General features: G+C 35.7%; 1 protein-coding gene and 1 long non-coding RNA gene across 4 annotated transcripts; one reads left to right on the forward strand and one right to left on the reverse strand.

Moving 5' to 3' along the window:
- On the reverse strand, nt 8,757–11,552 carry LOC107637876. The gene is made up of 3 exons (XR_001619589.2): nt 11,372–11,552; nt 10,190–10,193; nt 8,757–8,832 (listed from the first exon to the last, which is right to left on the reverse strand). It is a non-coding gene; the product is annotated as an uncharacterized LOC107637876 (long non-coding RNA).
- LOC110271146 (zinc finger BED domain-containing protein RICESLEEPER 2-like) lies at nt 19,803–22,172 on the forward strand. 3 transcript variants are annotated; one of them, XM_021121385.1, is made up of 4 exons: nt 19,803–20,024; nt 21,363–21,442; nt 21,523–21,841; nt 21,930–22,172. In XM_021121385.1, the coding sequence occupies exons 1-4, from the start codon at nt 19,823–19,825 to the stop codon at nt 22,031–22,033; spliced, it is 705 nt and encodes a 234-aa protein (XP_020977044.1). In that variant the 5' UTR covers nt 19,803–19,822; the 3' UTR covers nt 22,034–22,172. The 3 variants fall into 3 exon arrangements, with proteins under 3 accessions (XP_020977044.1, XP_020977042.1, XP_020977043.1); XM_021121383.1 differs by lacking the exon at nt 19,803–20,024 and having other exon boundaries at nt 20,768–21,442; XM_021121384.1 differs by lacking the exons at nt 19,803–20,024; nt 21,523–21,841 and having other exon boundaries at nt 20,768–21,442.

Consider the following 27,770-nt stretch of genomic DNA (forward strand, 5'->3'; position numbering starts at 1 on the left):
ATGAACTTTTATTGTAATAACTCGTAGTTGTTTGAACATTTTATTTTATTTCAGTTGTAATTAAACAACTTTAGAATTCGTTAAAGAACCTTTCTTCAATTTAATAATGATTTTAGGTCTTTGTTCTTTTGTTAAAGATATTAGCCTATACAATTACTTAGTTGGAGATTATACCTCGACAACTTTTTTAACGTTGTTTTCTCGCCAAGTTTAATAGTGATGTTGGCACAATAGGTCGGTGTAGAATGTTGTGTTTCCCTTTGTAAGATCCGACTTCGTGTAATCGGACTTTGGCAAGATACTTTTACACTTCATTTTGTTTCGCCTTAATTTTGAGGTCGGTCTTACGAATTGCTTACATAACTTCTTACATTTATTTGCACCTTGTCGCTTCATCTTGCCGACCATACTAGGTTGGGCAATGATTTTCATGATTTGTCGAGCTTAAATTAATATGTTTTTATAGGAAAATTTTAAAGAAGAAGTGGATTTATCATTAATAAATGAAAAAATGCCTTACATAAGTTTGCTCATTAAAACTCTCTTAAAACAAAAAAAACCCCTTCTCAGAAAAAAAAAAATCATGAAGTCGGAAAAAAGAGTATTCTAAGGAACAAGGTGAGCTACCTAACTGTAGTACTTCTTCAAGTTACTCGTGTGCCAGGACCTCGGGAGTTCCTTCCCTTGTAAGTCGGACACTTTGTAGTAAACTCATCCCTAAGATTTCAACAATCTTGTCGGGTTCTTTCTATTTTGCCGCCAGCTTTCCATCATCCGACTTCTGAATCCCTATGTCATTTTGGATCAGTATAAGGTCGTTCATGATAATGCTTCTTTTGATTACCTTCTAATTATACTTCAGAGCCATCCTTTGCTTTAGTGTTTTCTCTTTGATCCAAGCTTGTTCTTGGACTTCTGAAAGGAGGTCGAGCTCTTCCTTTTGCGCTGGGGTATTGACCCCTTCGTTGTAGAATATTACCCTTGGGGATTCATCAGCGATCTCTACAGGAATCAGGGCTTCCATTCTGTAAGCAAGTCGAAAAGGTGGCTCCCTTGTTGTGGAATGAGGAGTTGTCCGATATGCCCATAAGACTTGAGGAAGCTCATCTGCTCATGCTCCCTTTGCATCTTGTAGTCGGCTATTCAACCCGGCCAATATAACTTTGTTTGCAGCTTCAACTTGTTTATTGGCCTGAGGGTGTTCTACCAATGTAAATCGGTGCTTTATCTTGAGGCCGGCTACCAAGTTCCTGAAGATTGAGTGGGTAAATTGAGTTCCATTGTCCGTGATGATGGAGTGGAGAACTCTAAACCTTGTGATAATATTCTTGTAGAGAAACTTTCGACTTTGCTGGGCTGTGATAGTCGCTAATGGTTTCGCCTCGATCCTTTAGTAAAATAGTGAATCCCCACTATAAGGTATTTTACTTGTCCTGGAGCTTGAGGGAATGGTCCGAGAAGATCGAGACCCCATTTTGCGAATGGCCATGGTGAGGTTATGCTAATAAGATCTTTGGGAGGTGCAACATGGAAGTTGGCATGCTTCTGGCAAGGCGGGCACTTTTTGACGAACTCGATTGCTTCTCTTTGCAAGGTCAGTCAAAAGAAACCAGCTCGGATCACCTTCTTAGCTAGTGATCAGGCTCCCAAATGGTTCCCACATATGCCACTGTGTACTTTCTCTAGGACCTCGTTCGTATTAGAGGTCGGGACGCACTTTAGGAGAGGTGTTGATACCCCTCTTTTGTATAGAATATTGTGGACCAAGGTATAATTTTATGCTTCCCTTATGAGTCTTCAAGCCTCTTTTTCATCTTCAAAAATGATATAAAATTTAAGATAGTTGACTATAGGGGTCATCCATCCTAAATTTTGGTTAGATATGGCCATTATGTCCGAGTTGTCACGTACTTTTGACACTGATGGTGCATGGAGAGTTTCCTGGATGAGGCTTCTATTGTTACCCCCTGGCTTGGTGCTGCCTAGCTTGGAGAGGGCATCTGCTCGGGCATTCGACTCCCAAGTTATGTGTCAGATCTCTTTTTTCGAGAACTGTTATAGTTGTTCTTGGCTTCGTCTAGGTAATTCTTCATGTTGGGATCTTTGGCTTGATAAGTGCCATTAATTTGTGAAGTTATCACTTGAGAGTCATTAAACACTATCAACCTTTCTGCCCCCACTTCTTTAGCCAACATCAAGCCAACAAGCAAGACTTCATATTTTGCTTGGTTATTAGAAGCAAGAAACTCGAACCTTAGCGAGAGTTCTATCCGAGTTCCTTGCTCACTTTCCAGGATAACACCTGTTCCACTGCCGGCTTTATTAGATGATCCATCTACGTATACGCTCCAAGTTGTTAGGATTCCCGGACTTTCAGTGTATTCAGCTACGAAGTCAGCGAGGTATTGTAACTTGATTGCTGTCCGAGCTTCATATTTCATCAAACTCAGACAGTTCCACAGCCCGTCGTAGCATCTTTCCTGCTAGGTCTATTTTTTGTAGAATGTGCTTCATGGGTTGATTAGTTCAGACCTTTATAGTGTTAGCCTAGAAATAAGGTCGGAGCCTTCGAGAGGTGAGGATAAGAGCTTACGCAAACTTTTCTATCTTTTGGTAGTTTAACTCTGCTCCTTGTAAAGCTTTGCTGACAAAGTAGATGGGTTGCTGTCTGTTCTCGTCTTCTCAGATTAGGACGGAGAAGATAGCTCGGCTTACCATTACCAAATAGAGAACGCGCTCTTCTCCTGAAATAGGTTGGATGACTGGGTGAGTATAGGGAGCCGGCCCAAAAATACTTAAAACCCTTGAAAGGCTTATTCACATTCCTGGGACCATTCAAATTGACTCCCCTTTTTTAGTATCGAGTATAATGGTAGAGACTTTAACACTGACCCTGCTAAGAACCTGGATAGTGCTGCTAACCTTCCATTTAGTTGTTGGACTTCTTTGAGACAAGTTGGGCTCTTCATCTCTAGTATGGATGTGCACTTGTCCGGGTTGGCCTCTATGCTTCTTTGAGTGAGCATGAAACCTTAGAACTTCCTGGCTTCAACTCCGAAGGTACATTTTAAGGGGTTTAGTGGTGCGGAATTTATAACCCACAAACTAACCGGCAAGTGCACCAGGTCGTACCAAATAATACCTCAAGTGAGTGAGGGTCGATCCCACGAGGATTGATGGATCAAGCAATAACGGTTAAGTGATTCGCTTAGTCAGACAAGCAGAAAATGGTATTTGATTTCAATTGCATTAAACAGTAAATTCAGAGAATTAATAAAACAAGCAGTAAACGGGTTGTGAAATATATGAGTAAAATAGTTAAGGTTTCAGAGATGTTTATTTTTTGGATTAAATTTTCTTACCAACTATTTTAATCAAGCAAGATTCAATTCATGGCAAACTATATGTGACTAAACCCTAATTCCTTAGACCTATTTAGTCTCCTCTAACCTTCATCAACCACCAATTCCTTGGTCACTTGATTCCAATTAGAGGGTTAAGTTCAAAACTAGTTTATGTGCCACAAAAACCCTAATTATCCAAATATAAGAGAATTATATGTCACGTATCCTGTTAAGTCCAGATAATTAGAAGTTTAAGAGAAATTGTTTTCAAGATGTTGTTCAAGTAAATTGCTTTTCCAAGGTTTACAAGAACTCAATTAGAATAAAGGTCATACTTCCGTTCCACCCATATTCATAAGATGAAGAACAAAAACAATTCTTGAAATTGAAATCAAAACAGTAATTAAAATAGAAGAGTAATAGTATCAATCCATACAATAAACAGAGCTCCTAACCTTAACAGTGGAGGTTTAGTTGCTCATGGCTCAGAGAGAAAAACAAGGATTCTAAAAAACTGTAAATTACGGAATGAGGTCCGAGAGAAGAGAAGCCCGAATGGCTGATTCTTTGTCTTGGCACCTAACTTGGAAAAAGCCAAGTTAGGCGCCAACTATGCAGCATGAAACTTCAACGTGTAAGTCTTCCTTTAGTGCCTAACTTAGAGTATCCCAAGTTAGGCGCCACCAAGGCCGAGTGTGCTGGAGAAGAAGTGTACACTATTATACATCGTTGGGAAGCTCTGGAAGTTAGCTTTTCAATGCTGCTGAAATAATGTCAATTGGACCTCTGTAACTCAAGTTATTTTTGTTGGAGTGTAGGGAGGCAGAGTTGATAGCATCATTCACTTTCTTCTCTTTTTCTACAGAAACTCCATCAAATCCATCCGAATGCTACCTGAAATAAACAAAATTACACACAACTAAAAGTAGCATCTATAGTGGCTAAAAGATATTTAAATCTTGATTAAACTTAACAATTCAAATGCAAATTCACTAGGAAAAGATAGAAAAGATGCTCACGCATCACAACACCAAACTTGAATTGTTGCTTGTCCTCAAGCAACCAAAACTAATATAGGCTTAGGATGTGAATTTGCATGAGAAGTGAGTGTTCAATTAAGCTCCTATCTCTTCTTAAAGTGGGGTTTATACACTGCAATCCTGAATAGTTTTGGCATCTCACTATCCTTTGAATCAGAGGAATGTCACTATTATTCGTAATTAGAATCCAGATAATATTATGAATTCTCTAATCTTTTTACTTCGGATTAATTCTTGAACACAACAAATTTTCTTTAATTCCTTTTTTCTTTGGTGCTTTGCACCTTGAGCCTAGCCATGACTTTAAATGCTTTGTCTCAAGCTTCACTTGACACAAAAACACCACAAGCACTTAACTGGGGAACTCTCTTTAGGTTCTGATTTTTCTTTCAATTACTCCCAGACAGTGGTGCTCAAAGCCTTTGGCATACTCTGTTAGCTGTACTTAATCTCGACTTTTAGTGCTCTGTCTCAAGGATTACTTGACACATTTACACCACAAGCATATGACTAGGAAAATAACTTTTTGAGCTTTTAATCATGTCTGACCTCCTAGTAATTGATGCTCAGAGCCTTGGACCTTGCTTTTAATTTTTCTTTTGTTGTTGCTTTTGCTTCAAGGATTAAGCTTTTGTTTACTTCAGAGAATTCATAATAGTTCTCTAAATTCTTGTTCCTCATACATCAACATCCTTTGGTTCAAATTCAAATATGCACTGTTCATATCATGCATTCAGAATCACAGATAAGACCACCACATTTAAGTAAATAAGACTATTCTTCAATAACAACTCAATTCCTCATGAAATACATTATTTCTTTTATTTTTCTTTTTGATTCAAGCTCAGTGAGTGGTACATGAGAAAACTTTTTAGAATTGAAAGCAAATAACAGAATTAAGATTAGCAAAATTAAACTAAAGCTTAGGAATTGAAATAACCAAAGATCATGCAGACACTAAGACAAAATAGTAGAAAACAGGAACATAACATAATAAAAGCAGAATAAAATAGGAAGTGAAAATGGAACTAAGCCACCTCAGTCTCCATGGTGGGGATCTCTCTCCTTTGGCTGTGGTCCATATGGTCCTCTCTGACGGCTAAAGTCCTGTCTCAGCTGGGCAATCTTCTGGCGCTGAGAGTCCTGAGCAGCCCCATCTGATCAAGGGTGGTAGTGAGATACTCCCAACGGTTGTCTTGTGTCACCCTCATCTGCTCCATGGATGCAGTGTACTGCTGCCAGCGGCTATCCTGCGTGATTCTCATCTGCTCAATAGAGGAAGTAAGCTGCTTCCAGTACTCCTAAGGTGGAAAGTAGTGTCTCTGAGGTAGTGGAGGTTGGTCCTGTTGAGCTTCCTCCTCAACTTGCTCTTCTCTGGGGACCCTGTATTGTTCCCTATGAGTCTCCATGACCTTTTTAGTAATTGGCCTCTCAACAGGAATGAGGAAGTCATTATCCACCTTTACCCCTGCTGCTTCACACAGGCGGTAAATCAGATGTGGAAAATCAAGCCTAGCCTTCTTAAAAAGTATTTCCAATTTTTCAAAGAAAACAGCGATATAGTTTCGAGTTAAAAAAAGCTAAGGCTCCTATTTTATCATTAAGTATATGGAACTCGTCGTAATATGCTCGATATCAGAATGGTGCAGCCGGAAGCGTGACACTATGGTAGTAAAGGTGTTACACTGCAGGGACTAGAAGATCATCCTTACTTTAGGCGCATTTGGATAGCGGACAAAAATTTGGTAGAAGCGCCATAATTCCCGTCATTTTATGCATTGTGAACACTTCTTTTGTATGAACCATGTAATGGTTATTTGTTTGTAGATTATGGACCCTTTTTATGGAACCAGCACTAATGGGCTTATGCACTCGATTGCAGGATTAGAGTAGTCTACGTGTTGACTCCATTCACCAAAAGTGCCCGAATTTTGAAAAAAGGCAACTAGACTCCCTGGTGGTGAGTATGATATATGAACTTTGTAAACTTGCGTATCCATTAAGTTAACAACTATTTGTGTTACATTGGTGATTGATTGTGTGCAGTCGAGGAGGCTGGAACAGATCCTCTTACTGCTAGACCCTTGTCACGTTCCTACTGATTATGGACTTTGCACCATTTATTTCCCTATACCTAGGCAACACAATAGGTTAGAGTGTTATATTTGTCCTCACATGATTTATTGAAGTAGTTAGTATAATGTTACCAATTTTTTGTGGCAACTGACCTTGGTGTATTTGTCATTCAGTGATGACTGTAGAGTTTTCGTATATAAGTATCTTCAGCAGTGATCGCCTGAAACCTTATTGCCAGCTTACAGCCAGGTAAGGATACCTTCATTTTGTTTAGCTATATTACGATTAGAACAGTTATAACATTGTGTTTTTGTAAATTTTTCATCTCCTGAATTTTCAAGAAGAAGTTCCGAGTTTCTGAAAAGATCTCCTCCTAACGTGCACTTTGAGTTGGTTGAATACTAATCAGGATGTTCTCCGTGGCCATGTGGAGGAGTACTTTCATGAGGCCTATTCGAGAGGAATATTCATTGAAGTCCCCGTTAAAGTGAATGTCAAGCAGTTGGGAATAGTCTCTTGAGTAAAGAATAAGCCGAGACAGACTAACAGCAGATAGAGTTGGAACCCAGCTCACCAGGTGCAGTGTCTTCAACAAAGAAAAAAATTCCTACTAGGAGGAATAAGTGAAGCAGTTTCACCTTGTGCTCTCTACTGCTATCGCATGGTTATGGTTTCACAATGAGGCATAAGAGGCCTTGTCTTTGTGAATTGTTTTGGATTGAAATTGAACAGGTTAGGCGTTATTCTGTAGAACTAGGGATAATTTTTCGCTTAACATTTTGATTTTCATACTGCTAAGTTGACATAAATATTGAGGCAATTTTTTTCTTATGTGATTGAATTGTTGAATTTTTCATGAAGTCAAAATTAATGGACTGGATAGTGAAAGCGTTTTTTTTTTCTTTTACTAATCAATGTCATCTCTCACCCATAACAAAGTGTTCAATGGTCATGAAAAATAATGGATAATTATAACATAAAGAATTGAGTAGAAATAGACCAATATACACAAAAAAATTTGGACTCAATCGTAAATTCCCTTTTACACCAACGTAATACCAAATATCCAAAATTTTCAAGAACACAAATAAATAATAAAACTAGTAACTGAGTTGAACCTACAAATAAAAGTTAGTACATCCAACACTCTAAAATCCAAAGGCCAAGCCTACTTCTTATTCCACCTGGCCTTTGCATCCTCTTTACTACACAATTGTCTTCTTGAAATTACGATGCGCCTCCTACAGTAACCTCTGCATAATCTACAACATCAACAATCTCAATTTGTCATCAGTCAAAGAATACCATTAAAATCACAATGAAAATATAACATGGACAAATAATGACTACAACAATCTGCTTCCTTACGAGAAGATCTTTGTCAAGCACACTGAGCAGAAATCATTATAAGCTATCAAGCCATATGTTAATTTCCTTAAAATAATTTGATTAAAAAAGACTCATCATGCTGACGTTATCAAATATTGAATAAAATACTCACAATCAAAGCCAATTCATGGCAAAAAAATTTCTAACTACATAAGAGAACAACAGTTACAAAATCTATCAACAATCATCAATGTTCAACTATGATAATTACAGCTCTAGTGACAACAAGTGTCGATAATCACTTTGTGCGCATCAATAAAAATATCTATTTAGAATTTCAGCACGTTAGCATCTAATAAACACAACAACTCATCATTGTAGAATAAAATTTCATTATATAAGTGGATTGTACAATCAAATTGTAGAAATTGCAAAGATGTTCTTGTTGAAGCTAAGTATCTGTTAAACACTAATACAAAGAAATAATGGAACATGCATAAAGATGTTTTGAACAGACACTAGGACTATACCCTATTATATATGTAGGACTACAAATAAGTTATTCTATTTATATTAGAACTTTGAAGAACAAATAAAGCTGGTTATATACAGATCGCAGATTACATGTAAACAAGTCTTAAATAAATTAACTCACCCACAACAAATTCAACCCACAGATCTCGATAACAGCAACAAGTTGCACAAATAGAAATTTAATTTCAAATTATAATAACAACACAGAGCATGAAATTGATTGAAACAGACTGCATAAATACAAATTTAATTTCGACAACATCAATAAAAAGACAGCACAACAATTAAGTACAACTTTGAATCCTTCCATTAATTGTTTCAGATCGTTTAGACTAGAAAAAAAAAGAAAAAATAAATAAATCCACATTAAAGTTGAAGTTTCAATGTATCAAATTTAAATCTAATTCCAGAAAAATCCAAAAAAGGGAATGGTATCGATGAGAAGGAGAAGTGAAGTGGCAGAGTTATCATAATTGAGGACGACAGTGAGCAATACTTGTTATTGTAGACTTCATACGGTTGGAAATAAGTAGTATGACCACAATCCAATCAATCACGTGTTAAATAATTTGTTATTGTTATTATATTAAAATATTAATATAATAAGGTCCTTGATTAAATTTATAGATTTATCATTATGAGAGTGATCATAATATTGAGAGATAAATCTTTTATAATTTAACCTAAATTGTTCTTGGTCATAGGATTATTAAAAAGGACATTAATAATCCGAAAAGATCATATATATATATATATATATAATGGTCTTCATTGGATGAAGATTAATAGATCTTATTTATTAAATTATATATATAGATGGTACATATAGAGATATGACCATTGAACTGACTCACTTTGAGAATTCTTAATGGTTATAATTACCGTATATTTGTCAATAGGATATTCTCAAGATGAACATAGTAATAGAGTTTCCTTTGACCTGCGACTGTCATAGTAATTAACAATGTATTTATTATACTTTGATTCCGGACACCTAATACCTTAGGGTGCTAGTTGAATGGATATTTGGTATGATTTAAATACTTGTAGAATTAATGATTAGTCAATAAGGAATCCATCAACTCTCGGTAAAGAGTTTGAGCTCTATGATTATAATGACTGAGATGAATAAAACCTTGACCAATGGGATTGAATGAATGAAGAAATGAGTTTCTTAGGTCATTCACAGTTCATCATAATAATGGTAACAAGTTAGAGTTTGACAATTAAACCATATTCTAAGGATTAACCAAGAGCTAGAAAGATGGAAGGAACAGTTCATTATTATATTCTTTGCTAGCACTAAGAATATAATAATAGTATGATAATTGAGAATAGTAAATGAGATTTGAAAATAATTAGTTATTCTATTTGTAAACTTGAATTCTAAATTTGGATGAGATCCTAATTGATTCTGTTTCAAATTGAATTATGATATGATTCATAAATTTGAAGGATTCAGATTTAGAATTTTAAGATATGATTTAAATTTGAATTGAGAATCAAATTTAAAATCAGTAACAAATATCATACTATATATATGTATGCCAAGAGTAAAGGAATGTGACACAGAGAGAATAACAAGGGTTTTATTCCTTTACCTCTACGCACATAAATGTATGTGAGCCTAATTCTTGGAGAAGAATTTTATGGTGTGCAAAGAGTTGCAAGAGGTTTCTTAATTTAGATCAGATGTCCATTGATCAAAGAGTTGACAGCAAAAGTTGGTCTCGGTGTGGATACGCATAGAGTCTTCGTACAATCGAAGGAGAAAAGGATTTTTACTAGCGTACTCAGGCATTTAGATCTGATCTATATAATATTATTGGAATAAAGTTTAAGCACAAAATAGATCTTTAGGATTACCTTTCTTTTTTTTGCTACGTGTTATGAACACATGGTAATCCTTCAGTAGTATCAGAGCTTTGGCTTTTTTGTGTTTAAATTTTTTATTCCTATTTTCTTATAGTTTTTGAATTAATAAGATTAATTCAAATTATTTTTTAAGTATGTGATGTATTTATTTTCATTGAGATGGTTTTCTAATAAATTAATAGTTAATTTATTTTAATTATTTAATTGTGATTAAATTATCATTCTTTTAATATAAAAGTTATATTTATAATCAAATATTTTGTTTGATTTTATTTATATATTAAATTTTATTGTGATTTTGGTTATACTTTGTTCTTCTGAGGTTCTTAGTAAAAATATATTACTTCATACTATTAGGTCGTTGAGGAGTGTTGCTAAACACCAACCTTGATTAGTAAATTTAGTATGACTAATTTACTACCCGCTTACTATTGAACCTATGGGGTCACACACTAACGAGTGTTCTAATCTTTGCTGTAAAATGATTTAATTATTATTTTGATTTGATCAAATAAATAATTATATTAATTCAAATGGAATATTATTATATTCTTTGCTAGCACCAAGAATATAATAATAGTATGATAATTGAGAATAGTAAATGAGATTTGAGAATAATTAGTTATTCTATTTGTAAACTTGAATTCTAAATTTGGATGAGATCCTAATTGATTCTGTTTCAAATTGAGTTATGATATGATTCATAAATTTGAAGGATTCAGAGTTAGAATTTTAAGATATGATTTAAATTTGAATTGAGAATCAAATTTAAAATCAGTAACAAATCTCATACTATATATATGTATGCCAAGAGTAGAGGAATGTGACACAAAGAGAATAACAAGGGTTTTATTCCTTTACCTCTACGCACATAAATGTATGTGAGCCTAATTCTTGGAGAAGAATTTTATGGTGTGCAAAGAGTTGCAAGAGGTTTCTCAATTTAGATCAGATGTCCATTGGTCAAGGAGTTGACAGCGAAGGTTGGTCTCGGTGTGGATACGCATAGAGTCTTCATACAATCGAAGGAGAAAAAGATTTTTACTAGCGTACTCAGGTATTTAGATCTGATCTATATAATATTATTGGAATAAAGTTTAAGTACAAAATAGATCTTTAGGATTACCTTTTTTTTCTTCTGCTGCGTGTTATGAACACATGGTAATCCTTCACATACGAACAACGAAAAAAGCCACACAACCCAGCTCTTGCGACAACCATAAGAGAGAAATCATTCAAGGAAAGTATGCGAGCAATACGGCCCGTGATTTCAGGAACTTTGCTCGTGGAGGCACTTGCACTACCCATGGAGAAGTTGTGCATGGCCCGTGAAGACATCATAAACCTTGCCGATGAACTTTTCCCTTCCTCTAATTGCCGATGACTGGGGAGTGACTTAGAGACTCTTCAAGGGATGATGAATCGGTAGAAAATGCCAGAACGGGAGAAACGGTGTGAAATGGTAGTAAATGAGTGAAAATTGAAAAAATGGTAGAATGATAGAGACTCGGATTCGATGGACATGAAATTAGAGTAAAAATTGGAGTATGGGTTGAGAGAGACACAAAAATGTTTACGGAGATTCATTTTGGCAGTTACTATTTTGAATTATTGAATTTGGGTAGAAGACGATCAAATCGAAAAGTTGAGAGAAATAAAACACGCGTTGGTTACAATCGACTAAGAATAGCGCGTGTTATTTTCATCCGCATTGCAAAGAAGAAAATAGACTTTATACAAAATGTATGTATGTGTATTGTAGTTAACTGTTGGTAAACAGTATAAATAAATATGAGAAAAAGAACGATGAAGAGTTAGAGATCACACTTTATACTCTCAATTTTTTTTATAATTGAGAGGATCCACTCCTTTTGGGAAATTAATCCTTTCAATTTTTTTAACAATTGAGGGAGTAAAGTGTGATCTCTCACCATTAATTTTATAAGTGGGAACAAGAATAAATATAAGAAAAAGAACAATGAAGAGTTAGAGATCACACTTTATACTCTCAATTTTTTTTACAATCGAGAGAATCCACTCCCTATATTTCGTTGGTAAAATAGACTTTTCTAACATCAATGATAATATGATATTATGATGAATTATTGAAATATTAATAATATTTTTTTACTTTTGTTTGTTGTTGTTGTGATGTACGCGTATCTTAATATATTCACATTTCACAATATGATAGAATTCTCTGTTAAAAGATTGCGTTGTCAAAAACAAAAAGAAAAGATAAAATAGAATAAATAATAATAAAAAGATGCCATCCATATCACTTGTGGAATTTCCTATCTTGGCAGATGAGATGTCTATAGGTTCGGGATTATTATTCGAACGAAGCTAATATATTAAATTCTAAGCAAACCCACTACTTCCCTATTATTTAGGTCAGTTTGGTAAAAGTTTTTAAAAAATATTTGTGCTTTTGAAAATCATGATACTTTAATTTGTGGTTGTCTGTTTGGCAAAAATATAAGTGAGTAATCTCTTTTATTTATCAATCATAAAGTGAGATAAGTAAAAAGTTCTATCAAATTAGACTTTTAATGTTAGTTTGTATTTTTCAATGTTAAAATGTATCATATAACTTTATACATATGTTGAATAGCTGATTTTCAAAAAATTTAAGACCAATCCAATAAAAATGCAAAAAATTATGTTTAATTTGCTTGTGTTAAAGGTTGTTTTTATAAAATTGTTGTTGAATTGGTTCTAAGTTTTTTTAAAAATTAGCGTCGAGGGTATAGTTGATGTAAATCGAAAACTTTTGAAACAAAATAAAACTTAGGGGTATTTTTTAAATTTTTATCAAATTTCATAGATAAAAAATATACTTTACCCTATTTATTTCTATTAAATTCATTTTAAAATATTAAAAAGTAATTTTACACAATTTTTGTAACGTGTGCTTATTAAAAGGCATTTGTATTTTAATTTATCAAACATATCTATTATAACTTCTAAAAAATTTTGTTTAAAAAATTAGCTTTAATATAAATTACTTTTGAATAGCTAAACAAGTTACTAGTACCACAGATGTCTCCTAATAATGATAATAACAACTCTCAAGAGACAACAAATATGGGGACAGCAATGAATGAAACTACTATTGATGATGCTGCATCATTTCACATTGCCACCCCAGGTCTCATTCTCATCCCAGGATACAAATTGAATTACCTCAAATTAAGACTATATCAAATGCAAATCCTCCAAATCACACTGCTACCTCTGTCCCACACAACACACACCGTAACCAGATCTAAGACTGGTAATACTAAACCTGCTAGAACTTTCAATGTTGAGATTTCTAACATTGCCTCTGTAGCTTTGAGCATTTCTCATTGGTTTAAAGGCCGTGAAAGAGGAACATGATGTTCTTATTTAAACTAATACATGGACAATGCAACCTCTTTCAAATTCTGAAATTATAGGCTGCAAATGGATTTTTGTCATTAAAAAACACCCAGATCAACATTCAAAAACATAAAACTAGCTTGGTTTCACAAGAATTCCATCAATTAGAAGGCTTAGATTTTGGAGAGGTTTTCAATCCTGTTATTAGGCTTATAACAGTGAGACTAATATTAAGTTTAGCTTTGCCTAAAGATTGTATAATTAGATAATTCAACTTTAATAATGCATTCTTGAATGAAGATTTGAATCAAACAATTTACATAAAACAACCTATAGGTTTTAGTGACAAATCTGATATTCTTGCGTGCAAATTAATAAGTCTTTGTATGAATGAAACAGGCAGTTAGGGAATGGTTTATTAAACTCAACACCACTCTTAATTCTTTTGGTTTCATTAATCTGACACATCACTATTTGTCAAAACTGGTTCTACTTTTGTCATTTATAACTTATGCTATGTGAATGATATAATCATCACTACGAATGATTCTTTAGAGGTTGATTTGATGATCAAACAGTTAGATAAAGTCTTTTTCCTAAAGGATTTGGGACAACTCAGTTACTTTTTAGGCATAGAAGTGCAGAGACTAGATTCTGGACAATCACATTTGTCCCAAACTAAATATGTTACAGATTTTTTAACTTGGCTCGAATGAGACTAGCCCTATGCCCATACCAATGTCTCTTCATTACAACTATTGTCTTCTGGTTCAGAGAAATTTGATGATGCAAAACTTTAAAAATCTATTGTTGCTATACTTCAGTACCTTACCATAACTTGACCTGACTTAAGTTTTGTAGTAGCAAAAATCAATCAATTTATGCATTGCCCTTTAGTTTCTTATGGGAAGGCAGTTAAAAGGATCTTGAGATACTTGCAAGCTAAGACACAAAGGAAGATGGTTTCATCGTACACAAATACCAACTACAAATTACATGAGTTTGCTGATGGTGATTGGGCCTCAGTTTAGAGGATAAAAAGTCAGCGTTAGAATGTTGCATCTATTTAGGAACCAACTTAATTTCTTGGTCTCGTAGGAAGCAATTGACAGTGAGTAGATCTTCCAGAGACTAACTTCAGGAACTTCGCAGCATGTGAAGCAGAGATGGTTTGTATTAAGAATTTTCTTGGAGAGCTTCGGATTCGATTGACAATAGTCCCAACAATCTTCTGGGACAACATAAACACAGTTTTATTGACTGCAAATCCTGTACTTTAGGATAAAACAAAGTAGTTTTAATTAGACATTTAACATGTGGTACATATTCCTGGAAATCAACAAAAACCTCTCTCAGCTTTTACATTTGAAAATCTAAGAGCAAACTTAGAGCTGTGACGAGACCCAGCTTAAGTTTAAAGGGAGCCGGTTGTTAAGGGTGTAAACAAGATCAAGAAACAAGAATCTGTTGAGGGTAATCAGGATTAGTTTTGGACAGATTGGCAAGAATGCAAGATTGCAACTGTTATGTGTATTAGTTCTGGAGTGTAGTATAAATAGGTGAAGCTCGGGCTTGTAACATTGATTTGAGATCATTCTGTTGAATCATAATTCTACTAATTCAGTTATAAGTTATAACACTTTCCTGTCTCTTCTTTTCTGTTCTAGTTTGATCATTGCTATTCTGTTTCTAGAGCTGCACATCACTGTTCTACTTGTTCTTCAATCTCAGTTCTGTTTACTCAGAATTCAAGCAAACCAGAATTCCTTCAATTCTAACACCTATAATAATGCATGAAATGGATAAAATATTTGCTAAATACTTAGGAAAACATTACTCTCTTACTGAAACATATATAGTGTGGTAGAAGAACGTCAAGGATATCCAATGCTTCCAACAGTTTAATATTATACTGTTATTTAGACACATAAGCATCATAAAAGAAAACAAAACAAAACAAAATAATATAAAAAAAAAAAAGAAAAACAAGGGATATGATCAGATTCGACCTCTAAGTCAATGACAGGCTGGTTAATTGTTATTGAAGAATGTATGTATTTAATTTATGCCATAATTTGATAGTAATAAGTCGCCCAAAACGACAAGTCATGACACAAGCAATAAAATAAAATAAGATCTTTGTGTATCTTATTATCATCACTAATATTATTTTTTGTTTACTTGTGTTTCTTTTAACAGAACGTGGTGCCGACACTACATATATACGGACGTGCGTAAAGCTAAGATACTATTATAATTTTGTGGAATATTTCTACAAGGCCAATACAAAAGATCGGATTTTAGAGTATGAGAAATTTTAACTAATCAATTTGATTGATAAGTGTTTTTTTTTATTTTAAAAAAGACATTACAGAGAGAATACTAACTCTTCATCACTTATTATAATATCTAGTAATTTAATTTTATGAAGTTAATTATTTCATTGTAAACCATGATTCTACTATTAAAGAGAATGTTACAACATCAACTATATATAAATCTAAGAGCATCATATGAACATATGATACTACAACAAAGTATCAAACAACTTATGAGAATAACAAGTCATTTTTCTAGATCAATTTAACGTAAAAGGCAACTTATACCTTTCAAAGAACATAAAGAGAGGAGCTCATGATATCACAACCTCACAATATATGCACTATTCTAAATACATATACTAAGGTATGATCTCTAACTTAGTTCTTTTTGCGATCCATGCTAACTTGAGTGTCAGAGTCCTTACAAACACTCCCCACCATTAGGAATAACGAACTTGGGACATTAGAAACTCGAAAAAGGAGGATAATGACAACATTGTGTCTCTAATCTACTCTCTACAATTTTGTTCAAGTAACTCTTAAACTCAAAAGAGCAAAAACGCTTCTGAACAAGATTTTACTTAATTAATTAGAAAGTAATTCAGAAGAAGAGAGAAAAAATTACTAAGTTATCTATTTCATATATATAGCCACATCTATAGTGGCAAAGTTAGGGGTAATTATGGGTAGCTGGAAGTTGACCAACAAATAAAAAAGTGACATTTTTACACTTCAAACATTTGCACCCACGTAGCAGAACGCCGATGGAACCTTCGTCATTGATTTAGCCACCAACTCCGACCTCAATGTGGCCGATGACTCCTTAGCGGCGACTTCCCAAACTAACGATAAGTGAGGATGACGAAACCTCTCGCAACGACTTAACCATTGAGTCGCAAATCATTGTGCAGCCCAAAGTCACACTTGTTCTTTTTTCGGAGTGACGACAAGTCAAGATGAAATCTTAATTTATTTTTTCCAATTCTAATCTTGTTATAGTTATCATAGTTGATAGAACCGGACAGAATCAGCCGATTGAACCAAAAAATTGATAAGTTGGTCACTACAAGAAAAATGTTAAGTACTGTCGAATTTAGCGTTATAAAGTAGCGGCGGATTTATTGGTGGTATAGGCGTTGAATTCGCCGATAATAATTGAAGGGAAGCAAAAAAAATAGGCATGTAAGTTAGTAGCGGATTTACCATCGGATAAATCCGCCGATAAACCCATTTAATGAAAACGCTGTGTTTTGGTGACCTATAATGGTTTACCATCGAATTTTTTCGACAATAAATTCTACAGTAATTTTGTCTTAAATTCGAAGTGCAAATGCTCTTACCCTTGCTCTTTTTTCCTCTCTCTCCCTCCCTCAGAATACTTTGATGTTTTATTATAACACTGAACTTTGGTTATGTTTATGGACAAAAGGTGAGCTTTTATTTATTTTTTTTCAATGTAGTATAGAATAGAAAAATTGATGTTAACCAAAATTTGTATTTGTATAGAATGATACTCAGGGTCACAACCATCAACCAATCACCATAATCCAACAGAGTCCCAGATGCAAACACAGATAGGAAGTTCAAGCACAAACAAACAGTTATTACAAGTAAAACAATTAGCAATTAATCACATAGGCAAACCAAGTATAATATGCACACCCAACCAATGTCACACAAATGCATATGATGCATGCCTGTCCCTAGTGGAAAATAAAAGGTTTAGGGTTTAGGGTTTAGGACACAAGATTTAAAAAGGAGAGTCAAATGTCAAGGATAGTACTCAAAGATTTGAGAGAATGTATCCAATTCCAAATAAACAAGGACACTCGAGCAATGAAGTTTGCTAGACTCAATTCAATTGACAACTTCAAGATAACCCTTTGATCAAGGAAATTCAATAGATTCAATAGGAGGAATCAGCACATTAATTTGAACCAAATTCAAATTGGGTCGAAGAAGTATGAGGTTTACAGAAAAGAATATTTCAGACCCAAGACAAAGCTCACAGAACTCGAGCACGATTAAAGGTTGAAAATTCTATAATTATTAATTTTATAATAGTAATCACTCTTTTATTTAATAAAAAAATAAAAATAAAAATCATGAGCCCGGCGGACCGGCCCGCCCTGCCCCACCAAAACCCGCCAATTTGGCGGTGCGGGTTTGACGAATTTTTTTAATTTGGCGGGCTCCAAATCCTAGCCTGACCCGCTTTTTTAGCGGGTCGACCCGACGAGTTCAACCCGTTTTGTCACCCCTACACTTAATAAAAAATTTGAAAGCAAACTAAGTTGGGTTGGTCTAGTGGTTAGCTCACTAGTCCGCTTAAGCAAGTGTCGGGGGTTCGAATCCTGCCTTGTGTATGCAGCAACCTATTGGCCAGCGACAAACCCTTAAATGGAGCTTCGATCCACGACGGATTGGACAAAAACAAGTACTAAATCGTCTATTGGACAAACATGTTTTCATCATTGCATTAAATTTTGCCATAGACCAACTTACTTGAATGTAACGCCGTCAAGGTTATCATGCTCTGTTAGAGTTATTATGCTATGCTAGATTAAAACTGAAACAGACTCGCAGTACCGTCAAAGTCAACACTTTAGCGGTTTAGCCATTTAATTCATAACGTGTGACTAAATCAATCCTTTTACGTGGGAACTCTTCTCCTCTTTCGCTGGGAATGGCAGATTGTTGGAAAACTCAACATAGGTTTAAAACAAGAACCTGTCTAACAGCTAGGGGTGGCAAACGGGCCTAAATCTGTCGGACCGGGCTGCGTAATTCGCTAAAAAAGGCAGACTGGGCTGAAAATTTGGGACCGCCGAAAGACAAAAGTCCGCATAATCCAAACCGCTTAATCCGTGGGCTTTGGCGGGGCGGGGCGGGCTTTCCCGGCGGACTGAGGCTTTTTTTTTTAAGGCTAAACCCATGAACCCACCCACTTTTTTTAAGGCTGAACCCATGAACCCACCAACCCGACCCGACCCAATCCCCATTCCCCAGCGAAACCCTAATGAATCCCTAATTCCACTTCCAGATTTGCAGTTGCAGCTTCCTCAGTTTCTCGTCTCCAGTCTCCTCGACGGCTCTCACTCGGTTCCTCAGTTCCTCACCGTCAGTTCCTCAGTTCCTCACCGTCACTCTAAGTCTCTCACTCGGTCATCCTCAACAGTCAACACAGAGGCTTCAGCCTTCAGCTTCTCCAGTCTCCAGCGTTTAGCCTTCAGCTTCGTCCCCAAGGTCTTCAATCCTCACCGTCACTCTCAGTCTCTCACACGGTCACACCTCACACCCGCCGTCTCGCACTTCCATCGACCTCAGCTCGCACTTCAGAGTTCCGTCCTCACCCCTGACGGTCGCTGAGTCGAAGTCACTGAGTCACCGTCGATCTTCGGTCATCGTGGCATACTGGGCTCCTGGGTCTTGTCCTCTCGCTGCTGGTCTCGCTCTCTGGGACTCTGGGTCTCCTTGTTTATCTTCATCGCTGCGACACGGCTGCTCCTCGCCTCCTCTGTCCTGGTCCTCGCCTCCTTTGGTTAGTTTTCTGGCTTAGGGTTTGAGATTCATCAATTTAGGTTTGTTTGTTGTATTTTGGGCTGTTTGATATAGGTAAATTAGGGTTGATATTTGGTTGAGTTTTGATTATGGTTGATATTTGGTTAAATCTGATCATGGTTGAGTTTTGATTATGGTTGATAATGGTTGATATTTGGTTGAATACTTGAATCTGATGCGGATTCAGAAATTATTTCCTGTTTTTTGTGTTGTTTCATAATGGTTGAGTTTTGATTATGGTTGATAATGGTTGATATTTGGTTGAATACTTGAATCTGATGCGGATTCAAAAATTGTTTGCTGTTTTTTGTGTGGTTTGCTAATGGTTGATGAACCTAGTTCATATAAATAATTTACATTTGCTTTTATTTCAGAAAATATGAATTCTGAAACTGTGAGTAACCTTGTTACTACTGGAGCTGGTTCTGAGGCTGCTCCGGTCGAGGTTGATGAACCTAGTTTGAAAAGACCGAGACCAGCAACCTCCGATGTTTGGAATTTTTTCAAAAAGCTCGATCCAGATAAGGATGGAGTAGAACGTGCTGAGTGTAAAGGATGCAAGAAGGTGTTTAAAGCTGGAGGTAAGCGATATGACACTTCTACTATAAAATGGCATCTTGATAGTTGTACTCAAATTAAGCATGAAGATATTGGTCAGACTATAGCAGAATTGCAACTTAAAATGGGTTCACTTAAGATTGATTCAGGAGTGGCTAGAGATATGTTTGCTGGGTATGTAGTTGCTGGGGATAAGCCTTTTAATATGGTTGATGATAGGAGATTTAGAAATTGGGTGAAATATATTAGTCCAACTTTGAAACTTCCTTCTAGAAATACGGTTAAGGCTGACATAGTGAAAGTTCACAAGAGAGAAGTTGCGAAACTTAAAAAAATTTTAGTTTCCATTCCAAATAGAATTTGCTTAACATCTGATCTTTGGACTTCCAGTACCAATGAGGGGTTTATATGTTTGACTGCACATTTTGTTGATGAGAACTGGAAATTACAGAGTAAAATTCTCAATTTTTGTCATATGCCTCCTCCTCACACAGGATTTGAGTTGTCTTCTAAAATCTTTACGCTTTTGACTGAGTGAAAAATTGATAAAAAGATTTTTTCCATTACTTTAGATAATGCTTCTTCTAATGATACTTGTGTTGAACACTTGAAAAGTACTTTGGATGTGCATGGTTCATTGTTGTGTGGTGGTAAATTCTTTCATGTTCGTTGCTCTGCTCATATTTTAAATCTTATTGTCCAAGATGGAATGAAAATATGTGGTGATGCAGTGTATAATATTAGAGAGTCTATTAAGTTTCTGAGAAAATCTTAAAGTCGAATGGTTAACTTTAAAGAATGTTTTGAAGATATTGAGGGACTTGAATATACGACTGCATTATGTTTAGATGTTCCTACTAGGTGGAATTCACTTTATGCAATGCTTGCAAGTGCTATTCCTTATAAGAAAGCTTTTGAAATGTATAAAGTAAAAGAAGCTGGGTTTAGGGAGTATTGTCCTTCATCAGATGAGTGGAGAAGAACTGAAAAGATATGTGATTTCTTGTTACCATTTTACGAAACTACCAAGTTGATGTCTGGAACTTCTTACCCAACATCCAACTTGTATTTTTTACAAGTTTGGCAAATCCAGCTTATTTTAATGAATAGTTTGAAGAATGATGAAGTGCTTATAAGGAACATGGGAGAAAAAATGATGATTAAGTTCAAGAAATATTGGGAAGAATACAGTATTGTTCTTGTATTTGGGGCAGTTCTTGATCCTAGATTTAAACTCAACACTTTGGTTCATTACTATAATGAGATTGATCCTATTAGTGCTAAAGACAAAGTGGAGCATGTGAAGAGTAAGTTATACAAGATTTTTGAGGTTTATGACCAAAATTCCTCTACAACTATAGAGAGTTCTTCCCAACTTTCAAGTAATTTTTCTCAAGCAACATCTTCTGCAATTGGAACTCAGCTTATTAAAATTGTTGGTGTAAGTATTTTTATCTACTTGGTTATATGTATTTTTTATTTTTCATGCTTTTTAATTCATATATTGTTTGTAATGCAAAGGATTTGATGTCCCGTAATCAAGAAGTTGAAGTGAAAAGTGGAAAGAACCAACTGGATATTTATTTGAGTGAGGCAACATTATTTTGCAATGATGCAATCATTGATGTTTTGCAATGGTGGAAAGACAACCATCATCGTTTTCCAACACTATCACTAATGGCACGAGATTTGTTGAGCATTCCTATTACTACAGTGGCTTCAGAATCTGCATTTAGCATGGGTTCTCATGTTTTGAATAAGTATAGAAGTCGTTTGTTGTCAGATAATATTAAAGCGGTGATTTGCACCAGAAATTGGATACGTGGATATGATGATTTTGGTATATTATATTTTTGACATACATACTTGAGTGATTTTGAACATTATTATGTACTATTTTGCTAATATATTTATTTACTTTTTTCTAGAGGAAGATAAAGATCAGGAAGATATTGCAAAAGGAGAAGGCTATTCTTCAGGAGTTGATTCCAATGATGTTATTGACTTACATGAAGATGAAGATGAAAATTAAGTGTATTGAATTAAATTTAATTTGCTTTGAAGACTATTTATAATTATGTTTTTGGACTTTGGATTATATATTTATTTTGTCTATGGGACTATTTATAACTATGACTTGAGTATTTTGGATAATTGGATTATGTTTATTTACTTTAACAGCGAAAGCACCAGAAATAATTTTTCCACAACTTGTGCGATTAAATAGGCAATATCAAAGATACTCCAAGCAACAATTATAATGACAGAAATTAAATTATCAGACACCAGAATTTTAACGTGGAAAAACTTCCAAAAGAGGGACAAAAAATTCACGGGACCTAGTCCAGAAAAATCTTCCACTATCAGAATAATGGGTACACAAACAGTCTTTCTAGTGACACTAGGGCATCTCAACAATCAACAAAATACATCACCAAAACTGGTGGAATCAACATAAATCCTCCATAAAGTGGGTATCTCAAATCAGACAAAAGAGAAGGCAATACAACTGGCAAGTTATATCCTAATGTTCATCTCTACACCAGGAATAACATACTAAAATTTCATAAGAAATGGAGCAAGTTTACTAAGTCAATATGATCAAGGTTGACATGCTCTTTTCCCCCAAATTCTTCTCCTCTTCGACGCCGCACTGTTCCTTTTTTTTTTTTTTTGTAAATGAGAAAGCCAAGCCTCTCGTTCTCTCTCCCTCCATGGCTTATATGCCACTTTCTTTGTTTATTTATTTTTTTCTCTTTTAAAACTTATGGGCCCCACTTGGTTGGGGACCCACCAACAAATCTCTCACTCACCAACTTAAGTGGGGATAGGCTGCTCTACTAAGCCCGCCTTCTCTTTGCAGTAATCAAACTTCACTGTAGGTAAATTCTTAGTCATCATATATGAACCATTATCATCAGTATGGATCTTCTCAAGTGTATATGACTTCATCTCAAGCGCTTGACGTATCCAATGATACCTCACCTCTATGTGCTTCGATCTGGAATGAAATGTCGGATTCTTGCTGAGATGGATAGCACTCTGACTGTCACAGAATAACACAAACTTCTCTTGATTGATGCCTAACTCTTGTACAAATTTTTTCATCCACAAGAGTTCCTTAGAAGCTTCAACAACAGTAATGTATTCTGCCTCTGTAGTAGACAAAGCAACACATTTCTGAAGTCGAGATTGTCACGACATAGCTCCCCCTGCAAAAGTCATCATATAACCAGAAGTAGACTTCCTTGAATCAAGATCCCCAGCCATATCTGCATCTGTGTAACCATCCAACACAGGTTTGCCACTCCCAAAGCATAAACAAACTCTGGAAGTACCATTAAGGTATCTGAGAATCCACTTCACTGCTTGCCAGTGTTCCTTGCCAGGATTAGAGAGAAATCGACTAACAATTCCAACGGCATGAGCAATATCCGGCCTGGTGCAAACCATAGCATACATCAAACTACCAACTGCAGATGCATATGGAATCTTCTTCATTTCTGCTTTCTTTTTCTCACTTGTAGGACATTGCTGCGAACTCAGCTTGAAATGACTAGCAAGTGGAGTACTAACAGGTTTGAAATTACTCATGCTAAACCTCTCTAAAGCATTATCAATGTACTTCTGCTGTGACAACCACAGTTTTCCATTCTTCCAGTCACGAGTGATACTCATGCCAAGGATTTTCTTTGCAGGACCTAAATCCTTCATAGCAAAGGATCTGTTCAAGTCTTTCTTGAGACTTTCAATCTTCTTAGTGTCGTGACCAACAATCAACATATCATCAACATAAAGCAAGAGAATTATAAAATCACCATCAGAGAATTTCTTAACATAGACACAATGATCAAAAGAAGTCTCACTATACCCATGACCTTCCATGAAGGAAAAACTTCGTGTACCACTGCCTTTGCGCTTGCTTCAACCCATATAAGCTCTTCTTCAACTTGCATACAAGGTGCTCCTTTCCTTTAACCTCGAAATCCTCTGGTTGCTCCATATAGATTTCTTTATCTATGTCACCGTGAAGGAATGCAGTCTTCACATCAAGCTGCTCAACCTCTAAATTCAAGCAAGCTGCCAATCCAAGCGCAACTCGAATAGAGGACATCTTCACAACTGGAGAGAAAATCTCCTCAAAATCAATACCTTTCTTTTGCTCAAAACCTAATCAAGCTTTGTACCTTGGCCGTGAGACATTTTCATCCGCTTTCAACTTGAACACCCATTTATTTTTGAATGCTCTCTTACCCTTCAGCAACTTCACCAATTCAAAAGTATGATTCTCATGCAAGGATTTCATTTCTTCTTGCATGGCCTTCAACCAATCTTCCTTATGCTCATCAGACATAGCTTCCTGGTAGCTCTCTGGCTCCCCAGTCTCAGTGTTCATCACATACTCATGAGGAGAGTATTTCTGAGAAGGATGACGCTCTCTAGTAGATCTTCTCAATTCAGGCTCAACTGGTGGTTCAGGTGGAACTTCAATATCTGGCACCTCAGGTTGAGGTGTAGGTTCATCATGCAAATCATCACCATCATTATCAACTTGAACATCTCCCCCATCAACAGGACGTCTAGTGGAAGGACCAAGTTCATCATTAACAGAACGTCTAACGGTTATTGTTGACTTATCTGTCTTCTCAAGATCTTCAATAGTTTGGTCTTCAAGAAAAATTACATCTCGGCTTCTAATTATCTTCTTGCTCACCGGATCCCATAATCTGTAACCAAAGTCTTCCTGACCATAACCCATGAAGATACACTGCTTTGACTTTCCATCAAGTTTAGACCTTTCATCTCTTGGAATGTGAACAAAAACTCTGCAGCCGAACACTCTTAAGTGACTATAGGAGACATCTTTTCCTCTCTAAACTTTCTCTCGAACATCACCATTTAGTGGAACTGAAGGAGAAAGATTGATCAAACCTACTGCAGTCCTCATCGCTTCACCCCAAAAAGATTTAGGCAACTTTGCATGAGAGAGCATACACCTAACTCTATCATTGATAGTACGATTCATTCTCTCAGCAACTCCATTATGTTGAGGAGTTTTAGGAACCGTCTTCTCAAGCTTGATTCCATGTCCTTTACAATACTCTTCAAACGAATCCCTGTATTCACCATCATTATCTGCTCGAACACATTTCAATTTCCTTCCTGTTTCTCTTTCAACACTTGCATGAAAGTGTTTGAAGATGCCGAGCACCTGGTCTTTAGATTTCAAAACAAAAGCCCACACTTTTCGAGAATAATCATCAATAAAAGTAACAAAATATGATGCACCACCTAGTGTCTTAGCATCCATAGTGCAAACATCAGTGTGAACTAAATCTAGAACATGTGATCTCCTATGAGGTCCAGAATTATGAAATGATACTCTAGCATACTTTCCAACAAAATAATGAGTGCAAGTATTTAAAGTTGTACCTTTCACTGGAAGTGAGTGCTACTTGGCCAAGACACTTAGTCCTTTCTCGCTCAAGTGACCAAGACGTATATGCCACAAATCAGAAGAGGAATCATCAGCTACATTCACATCTTCTTTGTCCAACTTTGCTTGCAACCGGTAGAGAGTAGTGAGAGTATTGTCTTCTGTAGCAACAATGAGAGTCCCTTTGGTAATCTTGCATTTTCCACTACCAAAGGAAGTGCAATACCCCTCTTGATCCAATACCTTCACTGAAATGAGATTGAACCGCATATCTGGCGCATGCCTAACATTCTTCAACTGCAACTTGCATCCCATGTTAGTTTCAAGCCACATATCACCCATACCAATGATATCACACACTCCTTTATCTCCCAATTTGATCTTGTCAAAATTTCCAGCAGTATAGGAAGTGAAAAATTTACGTTTTGGAGTGACATGACATGAGGCACCAGAGTCCATAATCCAAGTGGAATCATCATAGACAAGATTCACATAATTTTTATCATATGTGATAAGAACATCTTCATAAACAATAGCAGCAGTTTCTTTGTCACTATCTTTACCTTTGTCTTTATTTCTTCCTCTTGATTGTTCTCTTTTCAAGAACCTACAATACCTCTTGATATGCCCCGGCTTGCCACAATGGTGACAAATGAACTCCTTTCTTGGCTTGTACTTTCCTCTTGACTTGCTTCGATTCTCTGACCTGTCAGAACTGTGAGGTTTTCTACTTTGACTTCTCTCCCGTGACTCTGAAACAATTGCTTCTGACTGGGAAGAGGTATTAGTCAAACCTCGCTCTCTTCTTCTGGCTTCTTCATTCAACATACTCTCTTTAACAATTGCTAACGTCAACTTTCTTTTTGGAGCTGAGTTAGTCAGTGTCACAACCAGAACTTCTCAACTATCAGGCAAAGAGTTCAACAACAACAAGGCTTGCAACTCATCATTCAAAGTGATTTCATTATTTATCAGTTGGTTCACCGTCTCTTAAAAAATGCTCAAGTGCTCCGGCATTGATTTACCTTCAACATACTTCATATTGACAAGCTTCCTAATCAAAATGCTTTGTTTTGCACATTCTTTCTCTCATATAACTCCTTCAATTTCTTCCACATCTTCTCAGCGTTCGTTTCGGTGTCAACATGTGGATACATGCTAAGATCAAGCCATTTCCTAATCAAAGCAACTGCTTTCCGATTTAGCTTCTTCCATTCAGCATCGGATTTAGTACCTTTGGATTTATCTCCCTCCACAGGATCATACAAGTCCTTACTATACAGCATATCTTCCATGAGGGTCTTCCAAATTGAATAATTTTGAAAATTCAATTTGACCATATTCGGTCCATGAGTATTTTTCTCCATTTAATCAGCACAGAAATAAACAACCAAAGCTCTAGATACCACTTTGTTGAGAAAACTCAACACAGGTTTAAAACAAGAACCTGTCTAACAGCGAAAGCACCAGAAATAATTTTTTCACAACCTGTGCGATTAAATAGGCAATACCAAAGATACTCCAAGCAACAATTATAATGATAGAAATTAAATTATCAGACACCAGAATTTTAACATGGAAAAATCTCCAAAAGATGGACAAAAAATCCACGGGACCTAGTCCAGAAAAATCTTCCACTATCAGAATAATGGGTACACAAACAGTCTTCCTAGTGACACTAGGGCATCTCAACAATCAACAAAATACATCACCAAAACTGGTGGAATCAACATAAACCCTCCAGAAAGTGGGTATCTCAAATCAGACAAAAGAAAAGGCAATACAACTGGCAAGTTATATGCTAATGTTCATCTCTACACCAGGAATAACATACTAAAATTTCATAAAAAATGGAGCAAGTTTACCAAATCAATGTGATCAAGGTTGACACGCTCTTTTCCCCCAAATTCTTCTCCTCTTCGACGCCGCACTGTTCCTTTTTTTTTTTTTTTTGTTTTGTAAATGAGAGAGCCAAGCCTCTCGTTCTCTCGTGGCTTATATGCCACTTTCTTTGTTTATTTATTTTTTTTCTTTTCTCTTTTAAAACTTGTGAACCCCACTTACTTGAGAACCCACCAACACGGATAGAAAGGGGATAGGGAGCGATCTTAATTCAATTAGAGGAGGAAGACATAAGGGGAAGTATTAGCAATTGTATCAACAGTCTGATTGGGAGGCTATTTGCTGACAAACCTTTCTCAGTCGGAATCAAGATTTTGAATTGGCCATTAAACTGCTCTAATTATTAATCTATTGATTTAGTGGTTTAATGGATTTAACGGTAGTTCAATTAAAATAATTGTTTTATACTAACATAATAAATAAAATATAA

Source organism: Arachis ipaensis, chromosome B04, assembly GCF_000816755.2.
Source record: "Arachis ipaensis cultivar K30076 chromosome B04, Araip1.1, whole genome shotgun sequence".
Lineage (NCBI taxonomy): Eukaryota > Viridiplantae > Streptophyta > Magnoliopsida > Fabales > Fabaceae > Arachis > Arachis ipaensis.